General features: G+C 36.3%; 1 protein-coding gene across 1 annotated transcript in view; it reads left to right on the top strand.

Moving 5' to 3' along the window:
- Positions 1 to 23,733, top strand: part of ADGRL4 (adhesion G protein-coupled receptor L4) — a 110,623-nt gene that overhangs the window by 38,396 nt on the left and 48,494 nt on the right. The window contains 1 exon segment of the mRNA XM_006178514.3: positions 20,982 to 21,134. Coding sequence (XP_006178576.3) covers positions 20,982 to 21,134 — 153 coding nt within the window.

Here is a 23,733-nt window from a genome sequence, read left to right as displayed (position 1 = left end):
CTGCATTGACACATCATTATCACCAACTGTCCATCGCTTATATTAGGGTTATATTAGGGTTGTGCGTTCTATGATCATACAGACCATTTTCATGGCCTTAAAAACCCTCCATGCTCTGCCTAGTCATCCCTCCCTCCCCTCTTTAGTGGATTTTCCATCTTTACAACAATGCTACAGTGGACATCATTAATTCTGTTTTGCTGATGGGGGAATTAAACTGTGAACAAGTCACATAAGATTCAGATGTTGTTTTCTGCATGCCTCTTCAGTCTATGTTTTTTTCTCAATCTCATGGTGGCTCTTTTCAAACAGGATTCCAAATAACAGCTTCATTTTTTTTTTTTTTTTTTTTTTTTTTTTTTTGGTTGGGGGAGCAGGGAGTCTGTGCCGTCATCACTGTTAAACTGAAATAAACTTTCTCATAAGAAGAGTTCTTTTGGCACCATGCTCAGTGGAGATAATATAAATCTGGCTTAATATTTTAGAGCATCAGCTCAGCTGTTAGATTTAAAACCCAGCTCTGACACTCCAGTGCTGTGCCTTTCAGCCTGCCACCTGACATCTCTGGGCCTTCAGTAGTTTATTCTACAGAATGGGGGCAATGTTTTTCAAAGGTTTGTTTAATATTTAAATGACACAGTCAATTTAACTGCCTAGTACGTCGTTAAGTGCTCCATCATGATTATACCATTATCATTATATATTTCATTATATAATCGTTATTAGAAGAGAGAGGTGGAAAGGGGTACAGTAGTTTTAATGCTTACAATCTCTTGTTCTTTCTAGCTGTTGATTTTTAGAGTGGATTATTTAAAGGGGGATTCTGGTTATACCTGTTCTTGGTAAATCATTTTGTTGTTTGCTACAAAACTGTTGAGTTGTAAGATAAGGACGTCCTCCACTTGTTTCTTCAGTTAACACTTTATTCTGTGCGTGTCTGCAGGAATACTATAAAAACTGAAATATTAGCATGTGGCCCCACATTATTTATTTTTAGGTTGGCCTGCAAGTTTTGCCTGCTATAAACAACAAAGTACAAGGAGTTAGTGCTCCAAATATCTACTTTGTTAGCACAATTAAAATTGAATTGTCAGTTAACATTTCACTTAAATTTTTTCTTATAACCAAGTATTATACAGATTATAGGCTTTTGTGTCATATTCAAGTGTGATTATTTTAAAATTTTAAAAATGTGCACTTTTAGCTTTTACATTAAAAAAAGAATCTCCAAAAATAGGTATTTGCATTTTTATCGAGGTTCTGTACTGAAACAGTTATAAGCATCAATTAGGCTTCTATATTATGACTTAGGTAAATTTCTGTTTTTAAAGATTAAAATACTAGGATAAAAGTAGCTTCACAGCTTAGCTTATTCAAGTCCATGTATGGCCACTATCTCCTTTATTGCTGAAAGCAATTCTACAGAAATTTTCAAAGGAGCAATATTAACATCACCACTTTGTAGGTGAGAAAACAAAGAGACACAAAATAGAACTAAGCGGCTGGCCTGAAATAAAGCGCCCCGTTGAAACTAAAGGTTTATCCTCCCGATTTAAAGTCGTCCTACTTTTTAACACACCAACAGGCAGATTTGTGTGCTAATTACATGTCTTTTCTCTTCCAAAATATCTGGTATGAGTCATTTAGCCAGAACCAAAGGTCCCATTTTCAGGAAGTCTGTACCACAAAGGCGTTAGGCTCAGCTAACTGCGGCCACGGCCCTCTTTAAATGGCTTCGAAAGCCACAACTTTGATACTGTAACAGAATACACCACAGAAGCCGAAAACAGTCACTTATTTGATGAGTTTAACAATATCTCAACGAATAGATTAGCTTGTCGTCTTTGCCCCGCGTGGAGATAAGGGGGACGAGGACATGCAGATGCTTTCTTTGGCATGCCACATGCCACTTTGCAATTACCCCATGACAGAGAACAGTTTTACAGTGATTGATGAAACACGTAAGAGGGGGGAAAAGGGGCTTAATAGAAGAATTTTATTAGGCTTTGAAATGGCATTGCTAACAATAGTCCTGGGGGAAAAGTAAACATGAAGACATTTTAAGTAGACAGTAGGAACACGACTGAATCCCAGCAGCCTAGAATGTCCTTGCTGTTTTCACTTCCTTTTGCATCATATGTGGGGATGTAAACCACTTAATTCTCAGGTTATTGTTGCAACCTTTTCTGCTTTGTACTTTGATCAGAAATAGTGTCTGAAATAAAAATGAGATACCTCCAAGACTTCAGTGGTTTGTCATAAAAGGATGTTATTAAACATAAAAAAAAAATGCAGTAGCTGCATACTCTGAGCTAAAAAGCCACGAGAGTGATAAAGATTTAAATGTACATTATGCAGTGATATCCGGATCACTCTCTTCTTGAACGTTCATTTTCAAGTTGAACAAAGTTTGGGAATCAGTCTCCTTTGCTCTTAGGTATTCACATCTCAGGTTATATAATCAGTTTTACTATCCCATATTGGGTCAGATCACTGGTCCAGAAAATAAGGCATCATGTCTTTTCCCAGGGTCTGTACTGTTAGCTAAATCATCTTCCCACAGCTCAGTGTACCTCAGCAGTGGTGTAAGGCTGCAGAACTGATGGTGGGAAGCAATTCCTAACTGACCCTTAAGGCAGTTGTGTTAGGGCTGGAAGCATGATGTTTGATTACATCCAGTATCATTTTCAATTTAAATAGCTATAAATTACTCACAACTTCTTTTTTGAATAGCCACAATTTTTTTAAATCAATGAACACTTCTAAGAATTGAAAAAACATCCATGTTTATTATATGCACCATAAAAAAGTGTTTCTTTACATGCTTTAATTATTTCTTGAGGCCTTGATTTTATTACATGTCACTTTATTTTTATCCTTTTTACCAGGAAATCCTGTAAAACAGTCAAGAGACTGATGATCCGAGACCAGCCAGACGTAAATGATAAAATAATAATTTTGTGGCATGCTTTAGGATAAAGGCAGGTTTATCTTAAAATATAAACAAATGTCATATTTAATCCTGCTAGAATGAAAACTAGGAGTACAAGGTTTATTTTCCGCAGTCCCCAAAGTGGGCCTCAAAGATGCAGATCCAATTAGAGTTTGCCGTTTCACTAAAGAGACTTCAAAAGGCAGAGAAATACAATCTTGGTAGCACCCTGGGATTTTGAATACTCCTAACTGGGCGGGGTGCCTTTAGCTTTTTTTCTGGACTCAGAGGAGTTTGGGGTCAAGTAGGAAAGACAGAAAGGTACACAAAGGAGCAAAGAGGGGTTGGAGCAAATGAAACATGGAACATGAATTCCGTAATGAATTCCAGCCTCCGCATTGCAGTGTGCACACTGGTGTGATTTATACAAATCCCCTACTAAGTTTTCAGCAGTTTGTCCATAAAAATTGTATGACATACTCAGATCTGGGTGCAAGCAGGAAGACCCAGGATTGTGGTCTCCTCATTGAACAAGCATTTATTGTGCATCTGCTATGTGCCAGATAGACAGACATGTCTGAAAATTCAAATGTCAATCACTTATGGTCTTTTTCCTTGAGAACCTCACAGTTTAAAATACAGGACATATTTATCGGTAGTTCATCAACATCATAATAAAATATGGAAGCCATATTTTAACAATAATAAAATATGAAAACAAGCTTTTATGCACACCATAGTTTCACACATCATTTTTTTAAGAAAAGGTAATCTTCTGTGACCATTTTTCTTAAGTAGACTGGCACCATATTTTGGGATTACTTAAAATGTATTATTTGATTAATTTTATTAGCCACAGGTTTTAAATATGTCCTCACCATTGTTGTTCTTTATTTTGTATATGGTGAGATATCGGTCAGATTTGAAAGGATACGTTATCAGAAAGATGGAAAAAAATCATTGAAATTAAATTTCTATATTCTTTTCTTTAAAAAAAAGCAATGTATATTACATATAAATATATATATAAACATATATACATATATGTATATATATTAGTTATGCAAAATACACAAATGACATTTTCTGAAGAATGTTTGATATGACTTTGGGGAAATAGTTAAAGAAAAAGAGGTCATAGTGACATTTTCAGGATAAAGTTTATGCTTGGATGGAGAAGACAGGGGAGAGAAAGGAATCAAAGATGTCTTCAATATGGGTCTGCAGGAGGACTCATGAAATGATAGTGTGGATAAAAAGAACTTGAAGTTTTTTTTCACTTTTTAGTAAAAAGCTAAAAATAGACTTACCTTATGCTCCAGCAATCCCGCTCCAAGGCATCTATCTAGAGAAAACTCTAACTGGAAAAGACACCTGCACCCCAATGTTCACAGCAGCACTATTTACAACAGCCAAGACATGGAAGCAACCTAAAGGTCCGTTAATAGATGACTGGATAAAGAAGTAGAGTATATATACATATGTATAATGGAATACTGCTCAACCATAAAAAGAATAAAATAATGCCATTTGCTGCAACATGCTAGCCCTGGAGATCGTCATTCTAAGTGAAGCCAGAAAGAGAAAGGAAAAATAACATATGATGTCACTTATATGTGGAATCTAAAAAAAAAAAGACACAAATGAATTTGTTTATAAAAGAGAAACAGACTCACAGAAATGAAAAACAAACTTATGGTCACCAGGTGGGGAAGGGGGAAGGAAGGGATAAATTGGGAGTATGAGATTTGCTGATAGTAACTACTACATATAAATTAGATAAGCAATAAGTTTATACAGTATAGTGCATGGAACTTTATTCAATATCTTGTAGTAACCTAAGATGAAAAGAATATAAAAACAAATATGTGTATGTATATGTATGACTGAAATTTTATGCTGGACACCAGAAATTGACACAACATTGTAAACTGACTATACTTCAATTTTTTTTAAAAAAGGGAAAAAATAAACTTGAAGGAGGCAAAATGGCTGTCCTCTTAGAAGAAGGTAATAAATGAAAACGTTCCGTATTTAGTAGGGAGAAATGCTGAGAGAGATTAAGTGGGACTATCTGGTAGCTATTGAATTAAAGTGTAGAGAGAGATCAAAGATGGAGAAAAAAGTGTAGCTATGTCCCCCCGGTAATAGTTGAACACAGAGAGTGAATGTGATCTCTAAGAGGAAGGACAAAGGCACTAACTAAGGATACTTTAGGGATGCGTTAAATGTCGATCTCAGCGTAAACTGAATTCTCAGCTTGCTCTGCCCTTCAAGCCCTGTTCGAGGATGCAGGACTGCTTTCCCACGGAGGAGGGGATGCTTTTTACAGATTGATGCAAAGGCTCCATATGTTCCCCTACTTTCCTGCCCACCAAGCTGTGTCCACCCAGAGGAGACATGTTTTTCTAATACATACAATGGTGTCATCTCAAAGACACACATACACTTACACTAAATGGAATCAAGTGACTTGAGCCATCTGTTCTTGTTCAAACTGTAGTTCATTAGTTAAAAGGCCAAAGTCAATGGAGTGGACCATGACCAGCTTTTTAAAACATACTGAGGTAATATAGAATTGACAATATCAAAGCACAATAAATGACAGAAGGGTAAATTATTTTATGAAAAAGTTGTTTCAATGTATTTATGAATATACCCATACATGGGGATATATGCACTTCCTACCATAGGTGACTATATATAAAAAAAAAAAGTTGGCAAATCTTAACCTAAGAAATACACAGTAAAGTAGAAGAGTTACGACAATATCTCAAATTTTCTAACTCCACATCCTGATCACAGCTGGCTGTGCAATCTATCTATGTGGTCCGGGAGCGAGGATGGTTATGTTAGGCCACTCAGTAAGGGTGTCAGAGCTATAATTATTGTTTCAAGAGCAAGAGATCATTGTCAGATGTATGGTCTGTTCTGAAGGCTTATGGTTGCCAGAAACCTGATTTAAATTAAACCTGATTATGGCATTTTTGTGATCATTTTAAATGCTAGATATTTTTTATAATATGCAATATGTAAAATCATAAACTGCCATGGATACAGATATAGTTCAGAAAACACCTGGATAACTTTTGTAAAACTTAATTGTTTTAGTAAAATCATGGTTCAGGCTGATGCTTTTTTAAAAAAAGCCACATTTTTATGTTAGTGAAGTAGTTCATAGGAAGATACGCCTCCAAACAAGCATGTCTCTTAAAAGGTGCCAGAGAGATTTCAACCAGGTAGTAAGCAGTGGGGGGGTGGGACTCATCGTTGTGTTTTTCAAGATATTTCCCTTATTAAACTACAGATGCCATCTAATAAAGTTAGCCAATATTCTTCAAAATATTATTTTGAATGGCTGTAGATTAGCAGATAATCCAAAATATTTGTAATGGGAATTGAGCCTTTGGCTTATTCTTGCCACCATAGTACTTTGTGAAAATTCTTGAATTAACTTTTGCCCTATCTTTGACGCTCAGAATTATTACCTGGAAGGGAAATTTCTGGGGGAAAAAATGTGGCCATTGTTAGGGCTCTTGATTTAACAGTGTATATAGACCACCTTTAGCAGGATATGTGAGGGCTCTGATTATACTAACTCTGGTTCCATATTCTCTTAAGTCACTATATTTTCTCCTTTATAGTTAAGGGAAATTAAAATGTTGAAGTGTTAAAGTAATGAAAAAAGAGTTTAAAAGAATAAAATCAAATGAAATACAAGTTGAATGCTATTACTTCTGCAAATTGCTATTAAAAATAAAAACAGTCCGAACACAGTTCTGACACTTTCCCTCGGAGAAAGAAAAGAATCCAAAGGTCAGAGTGGAGGCAGGCCTGAAAGACATTAGGGAAGAAGTTCATGTGTCTTTGCTCTTTCTGCCATATGCCCCAGTCTGGTTTAAAAACTTGTGCAGTAGCAAATAGGGAATACAGTGTCTGATAGTGTCATACCGGCGACAGTGGACTGGTAATCACAAAAGAAAACATCTGTAGCTTTAATAAAAATGATCATTTTTAAATATACCTTGCCAATTTTATAGATGATGATTGGCTTTGCCTTGCTATTTTAAGTAGAATGTCTTTGTTTATTAGTAAGGATAAATATTTATTTGCAGGGCAGTTATATATTTTTAATTCTTTTGTGAATTATAGACTCATTTCTAATGTCAGAAGGCTACAAAATTTCCATTATAATTTCTGATTTCTTCTGTTCTATGCATTATTTAGACGTTTTTGGTTTCTTGCTGTTGTTTTCTAAAACTTTGTGTAATTTTAATTTAAAAATGTGTTAACTCTTTATGCTGTTGATAACTAATTTAATTCACTGTTGTCAGCAATACTATTTTACATTATATATTATAAAAAGTGGAGAAACCTAATTCAGCATGAAAGAATTGAAAAATAGGGAGAAAGGAAATTAGAGTGAGGAATTTGAAAAATGAGTTTTAAAACTCTTGCTTTCCTCAAAATAGTAAGTTGCAAGTTTAGTGCCATTTCTTGCTCAGATACTAACACAATTGTATCTTTAGGAATGGATAATAAAATATGCACGGCTGAGGGAAGTTGGTGTAACCAATGTGGGCATCAGGAAGGAATATCACTCAGGCTTGGAACTCTGTCCTTTGGAGCTTAAAACTGAGTGTTCAGAAAGTTAAGTGAATTTTCGGTGCATACACAGTGCAACAAAAGCAAGTGAAATCCTAGTTTAGCTAAAAAGAAAACACAAACAAAATTCTGATAGTTTTTGCATTTCAGTGACATCTGCCACGCCTAAAAGTAGTAAATATAGAGATTAAGATCACAAGTTAGGGAAGGCAGCAGATTATCATAACATACATACTGTTGGATACCAAAGGTAATTCCAAATTTACATTAGAATATAATGTGAAAAAGGGTTAGAGTCAATTGTATGACACAGTAAAGAAGGTGCTATATAGTTGTATGGATAAATGTTTAAACTTTCAGTAAGTGTAGGTTGGATATATTTTTTTCAGCAAAATATTTTATTACATCAAGGAAGTGTCAAAATGTATGACATCCTAAAATCAAGGAAACATGATTTCATTAATAATTAAATCAAGCAGGCAGTGATGTGGGTATTTACTTTGATATTAAATGTACCATCTATATTTCCTTTGTCCATTGATTTACTTTCAAGGTTGCTTCCATTTAAACATTGTGTGTTTATTATTAACAAAACATAGCTGGATTTCATCTGTAATGTAACTTAATAAGCCATGTCTTATAATGAGGAAGTATGAGTCTTTTACAGTTCATCTATTTAACTGATGTTTTTATTCCACTAAAATTATTTCATGTTATCTATTCTATTGTTTTGAAAACTAAACTGTAAATTTTCAGTCTATTTCCCATTCTTGATACTCACAATCAAATTCATATTTTTGAACTTTATCAAAATTAGGTGAGAGCACTTCCTTCTGCAGTGTGCTTTACCTGCCTCTGTACTTTCTCCTCACCCTGGCCAAAGTAATGTGAGCCCTGTGGACCCTATTATGTCCAGACTATTTATTAGTCCTTTATTTCAGTAAATATATTATTAAAATCCTAACTAGTCTTTTATATTGCACATTCATAATCATACAGTCATCTTCCATTTGAATTTACATATTGCAGGGTTCATTGTCTACCATTGTTACACCTTCATCTCATTTTCCCATGTTGAGATGTCTTCTAAATCCATTATTATTTGATTTGAAAACTATCTTAAATGTGTCCTTCACACAGAGTGCATGGGTGACCTAGACTCTGGATCCATGTATTTCTACCAGTTTTTCTGCCAGATGAGTGAAAATTTTCTCTGGCTGATTAGAGAATTACGATGCCAATTTTATCTCAGTGACTTACACATGCTACCCAACCCCATCTCTCAGTTATGTTAGCAAGAAATTTATACTATTTGGATCATTTTTCCTATGAAAGTTGGCAAATTTTTTTGCAGCTGAGAGCTTGTTAGCAAACCAAGCTTGGGTCTGCTTGCCCGATGTGCGGCAAAGCCAATCTCCTGACCAGGTGGTTGTGGTGAAGGGAGGTATAGCATTTACTGCAGGGCACCAAGCAAGGAGAATGGGTGGCTCATGCTCAAAAGACCTGAACTCTCGAATGGCTTTTAGGCATTTTAAACACAAAGTTAAGGGAGAAGGTCATAGGATGCATGATCCACTTCTGTTTGGTTGGTGACGAGGTGACAGGGTGACGTTTTGAGAATCTCAATCATCAGCCTTCTGGTTCTAACCAGTCTGGGGTCTACATGCTTGTGATCAGCCTGAAGCCACCATCTTCCACCAGGAGGGGGTCTTAGTTTCTGGAGACCCACTCAGTGATACGCTTCAGATCATCATCTATACCCCTTCTGGAGGAACTGGGAGTCCTGTGACTCACTTGTTCTGATCATTAACGTTGGAGTCAGCTCTTTGGAAATTCAGGGAAGGCTTGGAGACTAAAGCCTTTTTTCTACAAACAAGAAATGGGGACATGGAGAGGCTTTTACGACTGGAAAGGCCCCACAGGGTCCTGATTGATTTCAGTCCCCCCTTTCTTTGATGCTCATCTATCCTGAGGAACGAGGGCAGGACAAGAAGGGGATAGAGATGTTAACTGTAAACTCTGCATGGGAACTCAGTTTTAGGGGAGCTCGGTTTCAACCTTGTAAGATTTTTCTATTATGGATGTGATTGAATATGTATTACTTTAATGACTAGAAACAAAAAGCATTAAAACTAGTTTCTCAAAAACTATTTCATAACCATCACTCAAGTACCAGAAAGCCTGTATATCAGTATTATTCATTTTTACTATTACAGTTGATAGATACAATGAAATGAAAAAAAAAGCTTCAGAATAATTGGTTTATAATTTGAAATAAATATATGAGGATTTTTATCCTTCCACTTGTATCAAATGAACAGGAAGTGGCTTCCAGTGTCTAGAGAAATAAGATGGCATATTTTTCTATTCGCCTTCTCACACTTGGTTTTGCCTGTTTGCTCTAAAATGTGTGTTTTAATAATTCTGACAAAGGATGAAAAAAATGACAGCAGTATAAAATGAGAATATTTTCCTAAGTGCTACATTTCCCTGGGAAAATAAGTAAATGTCAAAACAGCAACAGAGACCGTTCACACGTTTTTTTTTTTTCCTTGGTTTATATACCCTTTCCATAATCTGATCCATAGTCAAGGCACACTTTTCCTTTCAGAAGACTTTCAAATGATACTTGTTACTTCAAATTATTTAAAAAAAACACATTTCCACTAAATACGTTTTTTCAAATAATGAATACCCTGCTATGAACACTGTATTCTTGTGTAATCCTACTTCCTTTATCTAGTATTTCAAGGTAAGTTCTAACTTTTTGCATTTGATGTGTCTGAATTTTCTTTACTAAATTGAGCTTATTAATTATATGGTCATGGGAAACATATGTTGACACTATGTGTTTCATAATCAAGAATGGTAAAGTAGGAAGTGTGTCTTCAGGACTGGATTTGTATTTTTATCTGTATTTTTAATGATTCTGCCTATGTCCATCCGTTTATGTGGAGGGGTGGGTTATGTCTGTATCATACTCATATTCTGGCCCGCACTTAAAGGTTCAGGTGCAGAAGAAATCCCCAGAAGGGAAGAAGGACGTGCTTTTGCGTCTCTCCTTTGGTACCCTCCCTCGTCTTAGATGGCGGTTGGTAATGACAGTTTCAGCATGGAAGCAATAACTCCATTACTCTTCCTTGACTGACTGCACCCATTCTAGTTTCATTGCAGCTCCTCTTTTTTCTTTCCCTTCTGCTGACCTTTTCCTCCCCTTTACCTCCATGACTATGTGTTTACCTTCATATGCCCCCGAAAAATACAAACCACAGGAAGTTCACAATTGAGGAGGCTCATAAGGATGGTTTTTCTAAGTTCATTAGACAGTACTGGATAAGAGTAGACAATCACCAATGTTACTGAAAACAAATCAGCCCAGCAGGGTGCCTGGGGGAGAAATAGAAAAAAAAAAAAAAAAGCAAGCGTCTGCATTGCTCCACCTTTGACTTTGAGGGCCTGTTTCACAAGAAATCACATAATGGTTAAGTCATTTTAGTGTTCACATTTACGGAGCAATGCTGGCAATCATGTCCAGAGGGAAAATGTGTGTTAGAGCAATGCTGCTGGTAAAGTTCCGTGGCTTTCAAGTTGTTATAATCAATTTGAACCCAGGCGGTAATGTTTCAAGTGCTGGAAAAAGAAAGGGGGATATTTTCTCTTTTGTAATTATTTTTCTCTATCTGTGGTCAATAGATTGAAAAAGTCGAACACTGACTAAAATCTGGTTCAGACTCTGGAATGCCAGTAACTTATATGGCAGTAAAATTCTACTTTATTATACAAGATGTAATACAATTACATGGTTTGTTGCCAAAGATGTGTCATTACTAGGGAATTCAGTATCACTCTTGAATTTGAAGAATTAGATGCTCACTATTTGTGCCTTGTTTAGAAGCACACTTTGCAAAATACACCTCACTCTGCAATGCAGAGATATAATTTGGTCTTGTGGAGCCAGGCAGTGTTAAATATAAAAACCATATCCAACAGATTCTTTCTCTAAACTAGCATAATTTAACCCATCTGAGCTTTAGTTCCCTAGTAAGTAAAATGCGAACAGTATCAATCATTGTGTTACTGCAAAGATTAAATAAAATAAAATGAGCCATCTAGCAGAATGTCTGAAAAATGTTTCCCCTTGTCTTTCAGATTATTAGGTATAAATCATGCTGATCTGGTTTTTAATTTAAGCTCACAATAACTAAATGAGTAACTAACCATCCAACCATAGGAACAAGCTGCCCAGAAATGTATTGAGAGAAGATATTTCTGGCATGTGTATCTGTTTATTATCTTAAAGCCCTGTGTAGTTTCCTGGCAGACTGGACTGAACCATGTGGAAACGCCCATGGAATTTTCTGGTCAACACTGAGAACAAAGACAGGGTAAGGGGCTTCCTTAGTCCTTTTCTATTCTCTCACATCATAACCTCTGGACTTTATCACTCAGTTGGTAGGCAGAGGCAAACTCAGGTAGACACATACCAAGAACAAAGAGAGAGAGAGAGACGGAGAGAAAGGAAAAGGAAGGAAGGAAGGAAGGAAGGGAGAAAGGAAGGAAGAAAAAGATAGTGTAATGATGCCCAAGGCAAAGTTCATGTGAACTACTGGGATCAAAGCAGGAGGAGTCAGAGAAAAGGTCCATGTAGAGATAAGTGCAAAGGAAGGCAGTGGGTTTGCTCCCTGCACTGGAGCCTAGTAAGTGCCAGGCTCTTGCTTCTTTTATTTTGTTTTATTTTATTTTATTTTATTTTATTTTATTTTATTTATTTATTTATCTATCTATCTATCTGTCTGTCTATTTTTAATTGAAGTATAGTTGGTTTAAAAAGGTGTGTTAATTTCTGGTGTACAGTATGGTGATTCATTTATCTGCATATATGTGTGTGTATATATATATGTAGGATATGTATATATTCCTTTTCACATCCTTTTTCATTATAGGCTGTTACAAGATATTGAATATAGTTCCCTGTGCTAAACAGAAGGACTTTGTTGTTAATCTATTTTATATATAATAGTTAGTATCTGCAAATCCAGAATTCCCAGTTTATCCCTCCACCCCTTCTTTCCCCTCTGGCAACCATAAATTTGTTTTCTATGTCTGTGAGTCTGTTTCTGTTTTATAAATAAGTTCATTTGTGTCACTTTTTTTAGATTCCACAGATAAGTTATATCATATGGTATTTTCTTTCTCTTTCTGGCTTACTTCACTTAGAATGACAATCTCCAGCTTCATCCATATTCCATTTTTTATGGCTGAGTAGTATTCCATCGTATATATATATAGCACATCTTTTTTATCCAGGCGTCTGCTGTTGGACATTCAGGTTACACCCATGTCTTGGTTCCTGCAAATAGTGCTGCTGTGAACATTGCATGTATCTTGCTTCTGATTCATCTTCTGGAAGAGAATAAGGGAGTCTTGAGCTCCATCTTGTGATTAAACAATTTGTGGCTTCACACTTGACTATTCAGTGGTGGTTACTCCCATCTGAACGCTCTAAAGGCACCTCAGTCTCTCCATGTCCCAGTGTGAGCTCACTCTCTTAGCCCCAAAGGAAGCCCCCCTTCTGCTTCTCTCTGTCTTCATAAGCGAGTCGATTTGTCCACCAGATCCCTCCAGACAGAACCTGGCAGTCATCTTTGCTTCCTCTCTCTCCAGCCAACTCACATCTAGTCACTCTCCAAGTCATAGTAATATTTTAAACATGATTTTATTATGAAAAATTCCAAAGACACAAAAGTAAAGATACTCATATAAAGATATGCATGTGGTCATTATCCAGATGACACAATTTTCAGTTCATGCCTAGTGTAGTTTAACTCTATCTGCTTTCCTTTCTCGCCCCAGATCCCTGACTTTTAATACCTCATCATTTCTAAAATATAGCCCACCCCCCTCCTTTCTCCTGGGCTCTTGGGTTAGTTATTCATCTCTTACAGGGTGTGGCAAGTCTACCTGGATCTTAGCTAATTTTCCTTGTATTTCAAAAACTTGTTTTGAAAATCAAATCTGATCAGTTTTTTTTCCACTATATGAAATCTGATGATGACCATCTTCTACCCACTGAATTTAGTCTGAAATTCTTAGCGTCTGGCTAATGCACCCACTTCCCTTTTAAACCTTTTCTGCAAATAACCTTCACCCTTTTATCTGGAAAACTTGCAGAGGAAACCGTCTCTTCTCTGAGTTACTTCTGTCCTGTTAAATACCTCATGTATTTATTACACACACTCCGTTCTAATCATTTGGGGTTTGTCTGGTTCCCCCCAGCAGCCGTAGATCCTGTGTATTACAGGCTGTGTGTATGCCTTTGTTCTTGCAGTGCTCAAGTCTCTGCATTAGACGTGAGCCAGGAAGAATTTTTGCTGCAAGAATGCTAAATCTTCCTCTCTACTAACAGTTTTTGATCATTTTTTTTAAATTTCTCTTCTATTTAACTGTATTATAATGAATTTTTCCAGTGACATCCTAATCTAAATATTTATTTTATAATCCCACAAGACTCTAAATACAGAGTCACAGAGTGTGGGTATACAATACTGATCATTGATTTAAACAGTGGAAATCAGGGTACAGAAGAACAGGCTTCTGTTCTCCTGCATTATACTCACTCAAAGAAACTTTCTCCTTGAAAATTAATAATTATGAGGCTGGACACTGGAAAGTTTAAGGCGATTGAAATAAGTCACATTTCTATATTACTTCACAAAGATAATTTCTTGCCCACCTCCGCTATCTTGGGGGAAGAGAAGAGGTTACTTTCAGGTAAGTGGTATTTCATGGAATAAGATTTGAGTGTGACCATTTAGGGAATTCATCCGTATTGTATATCTAGTACAGAAGATTGGGAGATAGATAAGGAAATGGTTTTATTTCCAAATTCTTCATAAGGAAGCTAAGAGGTCAAGTGCTCAAAACCATGCAACAGGAAGAGACACAAAAACCATGTCGGTCTTAGTATTTTTCTACCTATTAATGAGTTATCCTAGACATAGAATATACTGTAGTCAAATGACATATTGGTATATTAATTTATTTTTTGAAACACAGTCAGGTGACATGAAGTGGCTCATTTTCTTGGACTCTGACCAATCCCTCAGACCCAGAGAATTCTTTTTCTCTGTATTTTTGCATATCCTTTTTTTTGCAGCTATAGACCACAAGGGATTCAATCTTCATCATTCTCTATATTACCAATAACTGATCTGAGAGCACAATTCCTTTTAAAGTTAATATAAACTTCTCCCAGTATGCTGTGGAGGGAGTCAAATTTTGAGGTAAAAATTGAAACTTTTATTTTAATAAGAACTCAATTATATGCTCGTATGTTAACTTGCTTTAGAATGTGAACTCTGACAGCGGGGCACAGATCCTGACTTTTTGATTAATTTCTACTTATTTCCCAGTATAGATATCTTCACATTTGGGAACTGGGAAACTTCATAAATATTTGAGTAACTGAATGATTGAATCAAACTCAATATGAGTGAAGTCGTTTTCTTTAACTTGATTTAGATGCTTGTGTTCAATTTGTGAGCTGTCCTCGGGTAATTTTGATAAACTAGTATAATTGAGTTTGGATGCAGACGTAGACATATATGTTTACTTTCTGGGTATATATGTACATGTAGTCATCTAGAATTGTGTAATACCTCTGAATACAGAATAGATAAATTAATAATTAAATATACACATGTTAATAAAGTATTAATTCTTCAGCATTTTATAGAATAGCCATTCATAATTTCTCCTACTTTATTCTCATACTTCCACAAAATTTCCTCAAATACCCATATGCTTTAGTTAGGGGTGACAAGTGCCTAGCCAAATGCTAAATCTGAAAGGTATTTTAAATATGCTTTTTTAAATTTAAAAAATTTAAATACTCTAGATGAAGTGAGTACTTCCCTATATCATAGCCACGCCACCTTCTGTTGTCTGGCACCTGGTGAAGTCAAACTTCTACTTACCCACCTGCCTGACCCAAACAAGCTTTTGAGAGCTCAGCCTTTGCACGTACGTGTCTCCAAGTTGTTGGCCTCTAGGGGGAGCTCAAAACTCTTTTCTTGCTGTTCTGCTTTTCTCCTCATCCGAGAATAAATCACATGCTGGGAATGAGAATTTACAAGGGGGACAAGGGATTAGAACTCAAAATGTCAGAGAGGTGCTTATGGTAAAGTGCAAAGAGGTCTGATGACATAACATGAAAAAATATTAGGTGTGAGGCCTGGCCGAGCTTTGCTCGAGACATTAGAGAAAATGATCTTGCTTCTCACGGACTAACTGGGTTTTCTCATGAACTGTTTTTTCCAAGCAAACCCAAAAGTAGAGATTTGGGTATGTGCTCAGAGTGAAAGGCACCATAGGTGCTGCTTGCTTCCTTTGTTTTAGGGACCGGCCTGCCTCTGACACAGGGTCCTACCAGTCTTACTATGAGATAGGCCTGAATTGAAAGGCATCCACGTAGTAGTAATGAGGAGCTCGCATGTGTTGAGCTTGGGACCTCATGGGAACAGTCAAGGCCAGGTCTCAAATATCTGACAGTCTGTTTCCAGAGACCTATCGTAAGTAAATTGTATTTTTTTTTTCCGCATTATAAAGTGGAATAATGCCATTGTACTGAAGTATTGGGTAACTTTTAATAACATGGAATAATTCTTAGTAAAATAAAGCTTACTATAATGGTATGGTATAATATAAGCCATGTACAAAAGTGGAGATTCTGCGTGCTCCAAATTATCTTTCAAATGGAGGTGCCTCAAAGGATGAGAGATTATCTTTGTGTAATAACATTGCAAATAAGTTTTCTTTCTTTTTTTCAGTGCCCTTTCAATAAATTATAATTAATTTATATTATAATTATTATTATTATATATAATTATATAGCATTAAATTATTAGAATTTTTAAAAATGAATTTTGGGGAAACTAATGTGGCTCTTTTTTTTGTATTTAGAATGGATATATTCTATCTTTACTAATGGAATCTCTGGACTTTTTATGATCTTACATTATAGATTCTTTACAAATATATTGATTATTTTACATGTGTAAGGATGAGCAATTTAAACTGGTTCCCAGACTTTGGAAGCTCACCTCTACACAGAGAGGAGATAAAACTCTTGTCAGTTATAAAGGGCCTTACATTACACGTTAAAAGCCAGGTAGCTGTTAAGAATTTTAAGCAGAGTTTAACTGGATCAGATTTCTAGTGATGTAAATAATAATCATGTTTTTAAATAATAAGATTAGCACCCCTGTATATAAAGCTTATTACATGCAAGTCACCACACTAAGCATTATCTTGGCATCAACTTCTTTTAATCTTCTTAACAACATTTTACGGTTGTCATATGTATTTTCCATTTTGCAGTAATCTTCCTATCACAGTGAACAGCACATAATAAACCCTCAATAAATAATAGCTATTATGAATTCTTTTTATAACACAGTATTTAAGAAAAATGAGATCACTTTGACGTTCAGAATACCCAAGACTTGAATCGGACTTTGCCACTTATTAACTGTGTGCCTTTGGGCAAGGTTATCCAACTTTATATATTTCAGTTTTCTTATTTGTAAAATGGAAATAATGCCTGCCTCATAGGGTTTATATGAGGATTAAAAATGCAAGTCAGATCATGGAGATGAAGTGCTTAGTGCCTGGTTCATCAGGGAGCCTTCAGTGAATGGTGGTCATCATATTGATCAGACAACCATGTCAGTCAGGTGTCCCCCAGACACTACAAGGTGGGAAACTCCCCCGTCAGGTGGGAGGGGAAAAGACATCAATTACATTATTTCCTCCTCTGTCCACGACATCTTTTAACGGTTCCATAATATGTAAAATTACACCTAAAAATGACCATATAAAAATGTGATGCAGTTACACCTCATCTTTCAGGGCTCAATGACATCTTTCCTGACCTCTTTCCCAACTGAAGTAAAATGAGTGAGTCCACCATTCACCCTTGCCGTCTTCTTTCACGACACCCACACTTCACTGCTCTTCTTTGCTTACATCTCCATCCTCCCTTCAGGATGCTCAGGTTCAGGAAGGCAGAATCAGCGTCATGGTTTTTCTTGTAACCTCCATCAGAGACACAATACTAAAATGCCAAAACAAATTTTAAAATGTATAAAATAAATGATTGGCCAAGGGAAGAATAAAAGCTATCAATGCAATGAATGTGCCTAATCCAAATGATATTTATTGACTTAAGAAATTACAATAACTTAAAAAGTATAATGTTATCTTCCCTTTTGAGTTCCAGTCAATTTATGTAGGCTTACTATTAATCAAAATTATTTTCTTATATTTGGTAAATTCTTCATATATACGGTTTTATTCTGTAAGTAACATTATACTTGTGGGAGAGTAAGTATGGCAGAGAGCTCTGACTGTTCAAAATCTCGTCTACTTCCTGGGCACCCAGCTACCCTACAGCCTCCAACCTCCCTTGTAGATAGGTGTGGATATTTGAATGAATGCTAGTAAACAGAATGTGGATACAAGCTATCCGTGTCATTTGTAGCCATAGCTCATAACTCTCTTGTGCTCTGTTTGACCCCCAAATCTTTGCCTGGATGAATACAGACAGTTTGGGGGCCCTATGGGGTGATGGAGCCATTAGATGAAGCAAGCCTGGGTTCCCAAACCATCATGGAAGAGGTCAAACCATCAACCTAACCCTGGCCTCTGACTAGAGCAGTAAATAATCTTTTATTAAATTGACCCCATTACATGTTTGGATATATTTGTAGCAGTTGGCCTATCATAATTAATATAATAAGTCAAAGTGATAAAACATTAATTTTAAAATAAAATTATGGAACAGAATACATAGATTGAATATCTTGAAAGGATAGGATTTTCAAATCAGCCTGACCCATCCACAGTAGTCATTTTTGAGAAAAAAGAGGAATTCACCTCTAGTTGTCTGTCATATGTTAACTTGTATCTGTAATGCTTGAAAATGGCTAAGTGGAAGTAAATTTTAAGTTAAAAATAGATAAAGTTTCTATTTTTCCTTCTGAAATCTCTACCTCAGTACCTTTCTTTCCTTCCCTCAAAATAAACCCATTCATTCATTAGATATCAGTATGATCTTATATTTTTACTTTTTCAAATGATCCTCACAGAGGCAGCTGGATGTTGTCTGGCACCTGGTGAAGTTAAGAGATGTTAAGAGAACAGGCTTTGGGACCAGACTACCCGGCTCTGTAACTCAGTGCCTGTGTGATCTTGACAAGTTACTTCTCCTCTCTATAGTTGACTTTCCTCTCCAGTCACAGAGGATAAAAAGGGTACCTGCTTTTTAGGGTACGTAGAATTTATGTAAGGATTAAGTGAATTAATATTTATAAAGCATTTGGGAAAAATCCCCAACTCTTAGTTATCACTGTATGTGTGCAATAACCTGTGTATAAATTTAATGGTACACAACTCATCCTTTAAAAATAGATTAACCTTGGCTTGATTGCAGTGGAGAATGAAAATTCAAGACATTTTCCAAACCTGACTTATTTTCACAACTACCCCCTATGATTTCTCCCCTGTGCTCCCCAATTAGTCTTCCCTCTACCTTTGTACTCAAAAAGGGGAAAGGAAATGACCCCAGTTCTTGTCTTACCAAAATATAAGAATTCAGACCGGAGATGGAGTGCTGTGCAGCAAAAGATTTTAGAAGATTTATTAGCAAAGGGAAGGTACACCTCCAAGATGGGAGACGGACTGACCCCAGGGAGGAAAAGCCGTGGTCGTCGCTTGCCCTTTCTCTTACACCCTTGCACAGAGGGGGTCTTTTGCTTGATTGACAGCTCTTGCCCCTGGAATGCCTAGTCTTGTTTGGTGCCTTTTGTGCATGTCCTTCCCCATGATGCATGCAGAAAAACTCATGCGGAGCCTAAACCACAGTGCTAATTATATTACAGTGAGCATTGGGCCATGGCTGGTGCGGTCCTTGTCTGCTCCTGGGCAGGTGCAGCTCTTGGGTTCTAACCGGCTTCTTGCTGGCACTCATTTAGAGGAAGTAAAGCCCCTTTATGGTGGAGGCGGGCATAACACCGCCTTCCAGACCATCCTCCCTCTCCTCCAACTATCTGCCCAGTGCACCCACTTATCTAACTGCCTAACAACCTTCAGAAATGTCTCCACAACCCCATGCTTGCATGTGTGCCAGTATTTTGCCTTCCTTGTAGTGACTTTCCTTCTCTCTGTCTAGTCAATGGTGTCTATCCTAGATTAGCCAGTTTGGGTCTGTTGGTTTCTTAAGGCTGTCCTAAAATACTAGCACTAACTCGGGGGCTCGAAACAACACAGATTTATTCTCTCACAGTTTTGGAGGCGAAAACTCTGAAATCCAGGGGTTGGAAGGCCCATGCTCCCTCCGAAGGGTCTAGGGAAGAATCTTTGCCTCTGTTTTTCTGGCTTCTGGTGAGTGTTAGCTGTCCTTGGCTTTCCTTGACTCACAGCTGCATCACTTCAGTTTCTGCCTCTCTCTCCACATAGCCTTCTCCTCTGTGACTCTATGTCTGAATTTCGTACATATTATAAGGACATCCATCATGGGCCCCACCTAATTCTGTATGACCTCATCTCAACTGGGCTGTATCTGCAAAGGTTCTATTTCCCAATAAGTTCACATTCACAGACACTGAGTATTAGGACTTGAATGTACCTTTTTGGGAGACACAGTTCAACCTACAACAGGATCTAATGTCTCCTCCAGCCCATCACGATCACTTCTAAGAAACACTTACTTTCCATTTCATTTATTTAACAGATAATATAAATCTGCTTTCTGATTTTTTAAAAAAAGATTTTTGAACCTATATCTTTTCTAATAAATTATGTTATGAGTATAAGGGTAAGGACCATTGATCATGATCTAATTTTTTGTATTTGTGTGCTCTTTTGCAGAGCAATACGATGCCTATGGTAATGAATAAATCTATTAAAGAATAAATAAAGGGATGCAGACCTAGTAACACAAAATTCTTCCGGAGAATAAGTGATTAAAATAAACGGGACGTGATTAGAGCACATCAATTTGTAATCTCTGATGTTTCATTTTTAACTTACGGTATACTTTTGACTGATTATAAATAGTATTGTAGGTTCACAAATGAGTATATATTCATTGACATTATAATAATTAAATTATATGTGAAATTTGAAAAATAATATAGGTGCAACAGCTATGTTTAGTGTTTTTGAAGTAGGAGATTCTGTTTTTCTTTGCAACAACAAAGATTTCACGTTTAAACAAGAATAAAGCAAGTAAGGAATGTGGATTCTTTAGTATTAATTTTTCTTAGAACTAAGCATCACATTACATCAAACTATTTAACAGGCAAAGTTACCAAATATTGATGGAAAACATTAGGAATTCATCTCAATTATATAAAAATAATGTTGTAAATTGGTGTGTCCACAGATGATAATGAGTGTGGAAACTTAACCCAGTCCTGTGGTGAAAATGCCAACTGCACTAACACGGAGGGAAGTTACTATTGTATGTGTGCACCCGGTTTCAGATCCAGCAGTAAACAAGACAAGTTTATCACAAATGATGGAACCGTCTGCGTAGGTAAGTTCAACCATCTACCTTAAAATCTGTACCTACCTCTTCTTGCTTATTACCTCCAGAGATTAAATAATATGCAAATCAAATCCTGTCAATTCTTGATTGTACCGCAGTTTTTAGATACTTCCAGAAATTAATCCCTTTAGTTCTTTAATGCTGTATCAGTTACTATGGTATATTTATCCAAGAATGTAAAAAGAAGAGAATTTTTTTGATAATATCAAAAGTTTACCCCCCAAAAATCAGTAAGTTATGAAATCTAGCATGGTGGCAAGCAACAGAATAAATATTTACACTTTAAAATAATACAGTTCACTCAAGAAAATTGTCATTTGTATCACAAGATATTGGTACTTTTATAAATATGCACTCTTAGGTGAGCCTTGTGCTTTCCTAGAGAATGTTCAGACAGGCATTACTTGTGAAAGAATCGTCCTAGTGCTTTGCTGAAAATTAGTCACAGTTAAAATCTGCATGAAGTTCTTGTGAACACTGGGTCCTATTTAAAACTTCATCTCAGGTTCATTAAAATGTCCTCTAAAGGGATAATAATTTCAGTTCAGTCCCTAAGTGAACTATTATTGTGATTCTGAAGGGAATATCTATAGTTTTTTTAAATGTCCGTCTATTGTATTTTGGTCATGCATTCGATTTATCAGAGCCTACAGAATTTGGATTACAGTCTGAGCAAAAAAGATTGTTTAGAAATTTCAAAAGATGAACGATCTTCAGAGGCACATTCTCTAGACAAAGACTTTAACATTGAAAATAAATTATAAATTATCTTAATCATGGTTTCTAAAAACTGTCTAATTTATGAACAACTGGTATAATTAATTATGATTGGTAATAATCTATGAAATTCATAGGTGAACTGAGGCCCTGAGAGTTTAATTACATAGTCAGGGATAGATATGAGACCAGAACTCAGGACTGTATAGGCTTGGACAGAAGCAAGATACTGCTTCTGCTTTCTGTAATTAGATAAACCAGAGATGCCTCAAAGAATCTACATCACACTAAAGCCTTGGATGAGCTCCTAGAGAGATTCTGATCAATAAGCTAAGGAGAAATTTGGCAATGTTATTGTTAACACACATGGTAAGTTCAGAGATAATGTTCAAATAAAATATTTGAAATGTTTCTATCTAAGAAATTACCCTGCCTTGTGTACTTACGGTTCACAGCATTTTCTCTGCTATGTAAACAAGGTAGACTTTATTCTTATATTATAGCCAAGGGGAGGGGAGGGCTGCCCCAGAGGCACACATTTAGGATGAAGTGGGGACCACAGTCACAGTCTTGAATCTAGAAAGCCACTGTTATTTCCACAGGAGGCTTAAGTGCGTGGCCACTTAACTCTCATACCTGGACCTGGATCATGTAAATGCAGTGGATCAAGCTTTGCAAGGGCATAGATGATCTAAAATAGGAGAAAATAATGCTATTTCTGTTGAATGAGAATATTATCATTAAGTGTTCACAGCAAAAAAAAAAAATTTATTGGAATAGAGCATTACAATATATTCAAGAAATAAGAATCTATGAAATCCTGCCCAGAAAACTTATAGTACCTCACGATTCCTTCTTCTCAAGTCTATACGCTTGTCAGCCAGTTTTAAATGTTATAAATGTGTGTATATTTTACCTTTACTAGCTGAGTTCTGACTGTATAGCTCTATGTGCTTTACTAGAAAAGTTCCAGTTAATGAAGAAATCTAACCTATAACATCTTAATCACTGGAATTTAATACAATTTTAACTCTGATCTCCATTCCCTCTTGGCTCTAGAAGACATCTGTCTTTTCATCTGATCCTGGTTTCTTTAATACGCCTCAATTCACAAAGGGCTGTATTTCTCTGTTTGTGCTCCCTAAAAGTAGAGAATTCCTGTATTAGAAAAAAAATGAATCACAGGCACAGAGCAAACACACACACACACACACACACAGATGAGTGAAAGCCAACACTTGTATGCGATCGCAATACATTTGTAATGCAAGACCCTTTCTCCCAGTACTCATTTACTGTTGATACTGTGGAACAGCCCTATGTTTTTGCTAATTCCCTTCTTCACTATTTAAGTAATCAGTCCACACAATAACTTAAATTAAAGCCAATACCCAATATTGAGTCCTTCAGTTCCTACCTGTTTTGTTTGATGGATTATTCAGTGAAAAAAGTCATTTTCTGGAATACCGTTATTTTTCACCAATTGTGTTGTCCTTAAGATTAAGCTTTTTAGAGAAGCAGAGCAGCTATTTCTTTTCTTTTTTTCCCCAGTCCTGTAGTAATTTTCGTTGTGCACTATGATAATCCTCGGTGAATCTGAACAGAGAACCACAATTCTGCTCCCTTTTTACATTAGTGTATCACCTTGTAGTGTGTTGCTTCTGCTTTGAAAGTTTAGCTGATCCTGAAATTTGACAGGTCTGTTAATTATAGTCATAGGAACCTCTATAAATACGTTATGAAAAACTCCAATCCAGGGCAAGAAATGACCCAAGCAAAATTCTTTATCTTTAGTCAGTATTCAAATACTATTTTCCACAGAGGAGGTAATTTTGTTGCAGAGGCTTTGGGTGAGATTTGGCTTCATGCC

Source organism: Camelus ferus, chromosome 13, assembly GCF_009834535.1.
Source record: "Camelus ferus isolate YT-003-E chromosome 13, BCGSAC_Cfer_1.0, whole genome shotgun sequence".
Classification (NCBI taxonomy): domain Eukaryota; kingdom Metazoa; phylum Chordata; class Mammalia; order Artiodactyla; family Camelidae; genus Camelus; species Camelus ferus.
The sequence above is the reverse complement of the archived record's forward strand: the minus strand, read 5'-3'. Positions and strand labels throughout refer to the sequence as shown.